Source organism: Hydra viridissima, unplaced genomic scaffold (assembly GCF_058129835.1).
Source record: "Hydra viridissima isolate aposymbiotic clone 2 unplaced genomic scaffold, HvirCarnegie_v1 scaffold_5, whole genome shotgun sequence".
Classification (NCBI taxonomy): Eukaryota; Metazoa; Cnidaria; class Hydrozoa; order Anthoathecata; family Hydridae; genus Hydra; species Hydra viridissima.
The window spans coordinates 17359021-17367002 of NW_028324304.1; the positions used below are offsets into that span (position 1 = coordinate 17359021).

At 30.8% G+C, this 7982-nt stretch overlaps 1 protein-coding gene across 1 annotated transcript; it reads left to right on the forward strand.

Annotated features, from left to right (window-relative positions):
* The first annotated feature begins 534 nt into the window (after positions 1 to 534).
* On the forward strand, positions 535 to 2451 carry LOC149889067 (zinc finger BED domain-containing protein 4-like). Its single transcript, XM_090089177.1, has one exon. It carries the CDS (start codon positions 535 to 537, stop codon positions 2449 to 2451), a length of 1917 nt encoding a protein of 638 aa, XP_089945303.1.
* Positions 2452 to 7982: the final 5531 nt, after the last annotated feature.

Sequence of the window (7982 nt, forward strand, 5' to 3'; positions counted from 1 at the left end):
AATTGAAGCGAAAAGGACTTCGAGGACTTTTTAGTAGAGATGTGCCGGGTACCCAGTTCGGACTCGGGGACCCGGCAAATCGGCTGTTTTACCGGGTACCCGGTATCGGCCATTTGTTGCAGTACCCGGCACCGGGTATCTTCTTTTTTATCTTAAATTGATTTTTCTTTTAGTTTCTACCAATAAACTTCAACCAATAAACTTCTTGATATAATTCTAAGAACGTTATGTAGTCGATAACCACAAAATTCTATTAACTTAAAACAATCTCACTTAAAATATTTTTACGGATACAAAAACTGTAACGCTAAATAAAATAATTTGAGAATACGAATAAAATGAATGGGGGTAAAAAATATTTAGTAGTTTCTTTTTATTCTGTTAAAACACAAGATAATTTTTCTTCTTTCGAATGCTGGTAGCGCTTTTCATTTGTAGCGCATTTCGAGCATATTATTAAAAAAACTATCGTTTTACATAAATTAATCGAAAACGTATGATATCTTTATAGAAATTTTATTTGAAAGAAAAATTATGAATAAAAAAAGTATAGCGTGGAAGTTTTTTGATATAAGCACGACTCCTCATATGAGCAAGTGCAAACTATGTGATAGTTTAGTTATGAGAGGAGGAAAATCTTTAAAGTCTTATGGAACTACAGCAATGGTAAAACATTTGCGTTTAAAGCACTCCAAAGAGTTTGAACTTGCGGGAAAAAAAAAGGTTCAATCATTTTCGTCTATTTCTGAAACCTCAGTTGCTTCTACCACAAATACAGTACAAAGTAACATTATTCATGCTTTAAACAAAAAAAAACTATGGAATATTGATGACCACAGATCTATTCGAATCCATAAAATAATAGGCAAACTTATCACATTGGATATTCAGCCATTTTCTATTGTTGAAGATACGGGATTTAATGAACTGATTAAAGATGCTTACCTCAATTACAAATTATCATGTAGAACATATTTCAGCCAAAACGTAATCCCTAGAATGCATGATGAACTGTTTGAAGATATAAAAATAAAAATTTCCGCGGCAAACTATTTGTCTCTGACAACAGATATTTGGACAGCGGATACTGCGAAAATTGCATTCTTAAGCATTACTGGACATTGGATAGATCCAACTAAATTTTCCCAAGAAACTGCTGTTCTTCGAGTAATTCATTTTCCGGAAAATCACACAGGTGTTCATATAAAAGAGTGTTTACAAAAAGGTTTAGAATCTTTTGAAATCCCGTTAAGCAAAATTCATCTTATTGTTACCGATAATGCAAGCAAGATGAAGGCTGCAGTAAAAAACAGTGGAATGACATCAATTCCATGCTTTATCCATACAATGCAGCTATGTATTCATGACTCTATATTTAGCCAAAAAACCATCAAGGAAATTTTAACTTTATGCAGAGGAATAACGACCCATTTTAATCATTCACCAATAGCATGTGCAAAATTAAAATCAATTCAGCAGCAATTAAGTACTGAACCTCACAAAATGAAACAAGATGTTCCAACTCGCTGGAACAGTTCATTTGAAATGCTACAAAGAACGTTTGAACAAAAAGTTCCTTTGGCCACTTATGCAGCAGAGTTTGATGAAATTAAACTTCCTACTAATTATCAATGGGGAATAGTCGAAAAACCTGTTTACATTCTTGCTCCATTTGAAAACTTAACAAAAAAATGTGGTAGGAGGGACGAAACTTGCGCAATAATTATACCATCTGTTCTTGCATTAAAAGTTTTATTACAAAAAGCTTCATCAAGTGATAAATACGCTGGGATTATGACGATGATTGATGAATTAATAGAATCTGTTACTAAAAGACTTGATAAAATTTTGCTTAATAAAATGTTATGTGTATCAACATTTTTGGATCCACGATATAAATTACTTTATCAACATGCAGATGAAAATGTTATTAAAGAGTGGGTTGAAGAAGCATGGAAAGAAATGCAAGGAGCACAAGATGTTGTTGACTCTGACTCCGACGATGTTCCAATAGTAAAAGCTCCAGCCTCTACTGGATTCATTAGCATTGATGATTGTTTTAAAGATGTAGCTTTTATGAGAACTGGAAGAAAGCAGAGTGAAAAACGTTCCGAGGCAGAAAGAGAACTAATAGATATTGAAGTTGCTGACATAATTAAGAAGCAAAAAATATTAAGGTCTGCAATTACTCAAGAAATAGACAACTATTTATCTCTGCCTCTTTCAGAAAATACAGGTTGTCCGTTTTTGTGGTGGAGTAAATGTGGAATGCAATTTGAAAAACTAAAAAAGATGGCATTAAAATATCTTACAGCACCTCCGTCATCAATAGAAAGTGAAAGGTTATTTAGTGCTGGTGGGGACATATACAAAGCAACAAGGAGCAGACTAAAAGCAGATAACGGAGAATACCTAATGTTTGTTCATTACAATCTAAAGTTAATAAAATAATTAAAATAAGATACAGCAAATAAGTGTTGTTTAAGTTCTTTTTATTTGTTTAAGTTTGTTTTATTTTAATCACACTACAGTCGAGAAAGTCTACCCTTTTTTTCCAATTCTTTTTCTCTCTTAATCTTTTACTTTCCCTAATAAAACTTTCAGTGGCGGAACTTCAAATTTTGCCCCCTTCCACACAAAATATTATTTAGGCCCGAACCACCAGGAGAGAAAAATAATTTTAAACTAAGTTATAGTTATTAAAAAACTGTTGCACAACTTTTAAAAAAATTTAGGCCCCTACAACTCAAGCCCCTTACCCTGCATTGCGGGGTTATGCTAAATGGTAGTTCCGCCACATAACTTTTGGTTACTTAGCGTAAAAAGCATATTTTGTGTGAATAGTCACACATAAGTGAAACATCGCTAGAGATTTCACAAGTTTGTATTCCAACTTTTAAAAAAATGGACTCGGTGCCGGGTACCCGGAATCGGACCCGGTTTTTCAGCCGGGTACCCGGAATCGGAGACTCGGCATAAACTGGTTCCGGTATAGCAGTCTAAAGTTAATCCCGTCAATAAATACTCCCGGAGTATTTATTTCCTAGGAAATATGTACTCCGGGAGTATTTTTATCCTAGGAAATAATTACTCACGGGAGTAATTATTTCCTGGGATAAAAATACTCCCCCAGGATATAAGTACTCCCCTAAAGTTGAATTTTGAAATATATAAATATAACACTGAACTTGAGGTGGCGCGTCGCATCTCTCTGATGCGTACTGATTAAATAATTTTAAGCGTAACAACATTGGTTAAAATACAGATGGCTTTTACAGTATTTTTACATTGAAAAGAGGTTGCATCTTTTATTATTTTACTTCCTTTAAAGTTTTCAAAAATATTATAAAAATACCGTGGCACCTCCAAATTTTATCAAGAGGATATTTTTTCTTTCTACTTGTACCGTTTTTTTTGGTAATCGGCTTTAATCGGCATTTTATTGGGTTTCCCATGGTTAATTTTTTATTTTTATTTTAAACAGTTATATCTTGTAGTATTTAGAATCCTTATGATTCCTTGGGATTATCATGAGAAAATCCCTTATTAAAAATTTCTTCCTAATTTTTCTTTTCTAAAAAAATGCTAATACTGGAACCCAGCACTATTTTTGGCCTGCGGTTTTGGTACAAAAAAATAATTAATAGATAAAAGTAATTATTTACAGTTTATAAAGTTTTACAGTTGTAATTATTGTGTTTGAATACAATATTTATAAACAAAAAAAATTCTTTTGAGGAAAAGGTAAAAGATGCTGAGACTTTAAACATGATAACAAGTGTCCCCGCATTTTCAATACATCAAAGTTCGTTTCCATAGGTGATTTACCTGCTAATAATTCGGCTGCAAAGGCAACAGCAAACAATCCACAATTAAAATCATCTGTTTGTTTTTGTACAGGCAGAAAAGTTATAAGTAAGTCTTCATTACTATTAACATTGTTTTTATATAAAGACTGAACACATTTCAAAGAAACAGGATTCAGTGAATCATAAAGACTATCACAAATATTGACTCTTCCATTAGAACAAAATGTAAGAAACCAATGGCATGAACCATTATGCATAAGTTGAATATGTTCAGTATTGACTGGCTGGTATGGATTATTTGAACATTTTTGAGAATTTAGTACAGATTGGAATTCTGCATTTGGTCCTAGCTGTTTACAAATAAGCATTTGGGCAGCATCCATGATGTTGTCATTTAGCCACGAATTATGAGACAACAAAATCTGTTTATCTTCATTTTTAAGATGATAAAGATTTGGAAAATTTAACCATAGTTTTTGAGGTTTTAAAGCCTTTTTTGAGTCAACTGAATTGATTATTTGATGTGATTTCCAAAATGTTTGTTCAACTGTAAACCATGAATGTTTTTCTGCACAAATGATAATCCATGCAGATTTCCATTTTTTATTATTGACAATATTGTTCAAGCAAGCTGCAACTCCACTAAAAGATCCAAATATTTTTAATAACTTTTGAATACTTACTTTTATTCTATTGTTCCGTTGCATTAAACTTGAGAGTTCGTGATCTTGAAATTTAAGGAAAATACGCGGAAGAAGAAACTTTTTTTTTTGTTGCAAAATGTTTTTAAATCTCTTACAGGTATGATACAACGATTGATATGTTTCCGTAACAATAATGGATGTTTTCACTGCACTAATCAATATCATTTCAACAACTTCGTCAGGTAACATGCACCATAAACTTGTAACTTTTTCTTCAGTTTCAACACAAGAACTCAACATGTCGTTATATAATGACTTTTTATTTTTATCAATGTATGGCTTAAGTAAAGTAACGTTGTATTTTTTCTTTAGAGTAGTATTTTTTTGGTTAACCAAAGTGCACAAGTTGTTTTTAGAAATTGAATGTACTGTATATGGACCAAGCCATTTAAATGAAAATTTTCCTCCTTTTCTATCTATCCTTTTTTGATTTTTTAAAAGAACTTTATCATTAATTCCAATCAAATGAGGTGCTTGATGGCGTTTATTATAATCTTTCTGCTGTTTATTTTGAGCAGTTTGAATGTTTTTGAATGCGGTATGGTAAACTTTTTCTCGTAAAGAAATAAAAGAAGTAAGAACTGCATCAAAAGTTTCTCTGTCAAAACTTTCAATGTCATGCTTTTTAATATCAACCATTCCGTATTTAACATCTACAGGTAAAGTGGGTTCTCGATTATATAATAGAAAAAATGGTGAATATTTTGTTGAAGTGTGCTTGCTAACACGATGTGCAAATAAAATTCCTTCAATAATGTAGGGCCATTCTACAGCTTTTTCATCAAGAACTTTAACTAATGCTTCTTTTATAGTTCTATTCTGACGCTCACATAAGCCATTAGATTGGGGATGGTAAGCAGAAGTTACCCTTTGCTCAGTTCCTGTCATTGCATGCAATTTTTCGCTGACTTCATTTACAAACTCTCTTCCTTGATCATTAATTTGTATTTTAATGCACCCGTGTCGACAGGTTACTTCATATAAAAAGAGTGCAATTGAATCAGCAGTTTTGTTTTTAAGAGGTTTAGCTTCTGACCATTTTGTGAAATAGTCTATACAGACAACTAAATGTTTAAAACCATCAACCTCTGGCAAATTACGAACATCAATTCCAACTTGTTCCATTGCTTTACTTACAATTGGAATGGAATGCAGTTCTGTTGAAGAACTTATTATTCTACCATGTTTTTGACATTGATCACACTTTTGAATAAACTTTTCTACGTCGAATTTAATATTGTGCCATTAAAACCTGCTAAAATTTTGTGATGAGTTGCATCTCTTCCACGGTGCGAGGCCATTGCTTTTGCTTTGGAATTTTCACTAAGACCAAAATGAATGTCAGATATTATCTTTTGCTGTTGATCTTTACAAGCAACGACTAACTTTTTGCTACGGTATAGTAATTGTCCAGATAAAATGCTAAAATTTTTGCAAGCTTTTCGAAAATTAGATTTCTTTCCTTTATCAGCTTTAATTTCTAGAGGATAAACTTTTTCTTTAAGGTACTTTTCAATTGCAACAAAATCAACATGTCTCGCCATTTTTTATTTTAAGTGTGTGTAAAATTTACTTTCGATATTGAAGGAACAATTTTACGACAAGCGATGCATCGCAATGTCTTCAAATCCTTTTTCAGCCTTGATATACTACTAAGTTCACTTGGTTTTTAATAAGTTTAAGAACTTAACTATAACATAATACTGCTCAATTTACCACAAAACAGAATTTACAAATGTAAAATCAATTGTCATTAAAAGATTGCTTTTCGAATTTAATTTAAATGGTAATAAGTACTCTCATTGGGAGTACTTATTTACTAAAGGGAGTATTTATTTACTAGCTTAAAATGACTGGGGGAGTACTTTTTGACTAGGAAATAAGTACTCCGGGAGTATTATTTTACAGGGAGTTATTTTAAGCTGCTACACCGGCACATCACTACTTTTTAGAACAAGCTAGCGAGTCTGTCCACCAAGAGTTTATCCAAGTATGGACTCGTTATGCCGTGCCACTGAATCATGAGCATTACGGTACTAGGTTACTAAATTCTGTGGTAAAGTTTAATAGTCTTCATTTGTAAATATTTGCTATTTTATTAGAATAGAAAAAAAATTAAACAAGTCATAAAATTTAAAAAAAAAACTAAAAAATTAAAAAATAATAAAAGTCCCCAATAAAATAAATAAAAGTTAAAAAACAAAAAAAACAAAAAAAAAAAACAACTTTTAATCATGGCTATTCCAGGTCACAACCCGATGAGGTAGAAATGGCAGTGACAATCTCCTCAGTGGATGTTGAAACTCATTAGCATAAGAACGGATGTTATATTTTTAAATGGAATTTTCCAAATTAATTGTTTTTCTTAAACAACGATGGACGATTTTTTTGAATAATTAAAAACTAAAATGTGTAAAAATTTTATATGAAAACATGTAATATATATGAAAACATATAATATATGCAAAAACATATCATATATGCAAAAACATATAGTATATACAAAAACAATATAGACGATAAATAATTATATAAAGTGGATATTTACAAAATACTTAAAAACATAAAGCATAAGTTGTTTTATTGTCTACCAAAAATTATTTTTTTGAGTATTATATTATGCTCAGGTTCATATTTAATATAACAATCAAAGATCATCGTGAACAATTTTTTCTTTTCTTTTTGACCTTTTCTTCCTCAAGTAGCAGTGAGTTAGATGTTGTAGTTTATGTAATTACTCATTTTTTAGTAATTCTTGTAATCTGAATTGTCACTGCGTGATAGTTGAAATTACAACCTTAAGCCAACTTTTTTTTAGTTTTTCTAATTTATTATTTTTTAATTTATTATTTAGTAATTATATATATAAAAAAATTATTATATATATATATATGTAAATATATCTAATTTATTCTTTAGTAATTTCTAATTTATCATTTACTGGTAAATTTACAAGTAAATTTAAAGTCTGTTAAGAGCTCAACACTCGTTTTACGTAATATAAAGCGAGTGTTTGCGCCCTAATTGATTCAAAGAATTCAATTTTAGATTTTCATTAGAAAAAGCCAACATCTATCTAGTTTTTCTCTGCTCTAGTATCTGGTAAGTTATCTAACCTTGTTATAGTAGCTAAAACTCATCGGATATTGTAGTTTAAAGATTATAAACTTTTTAAATACGGAGAGTAGTAATATTTTTGCATATATTTGCATAAAATTAACATATTTCGCTTCAATTTGTTCATCTAACAAATTTAAATGGTTTAATCGCAAAACCTTACGGTTCGGTGACCGTAAATTTTTCAAAACAAAACAGCAATTGTTGGTAGCAATAGGTTGCACTTAACTTTGATAGTCTCCTTATCAGTTTTGTAAAATAACAGAGCCATTGAAAGTATGAGTGGCACTAATCGATCATGAGTTTTAAAATCTTTAATTTCCATATAAGGTATATAAAAAACGTAAAGATG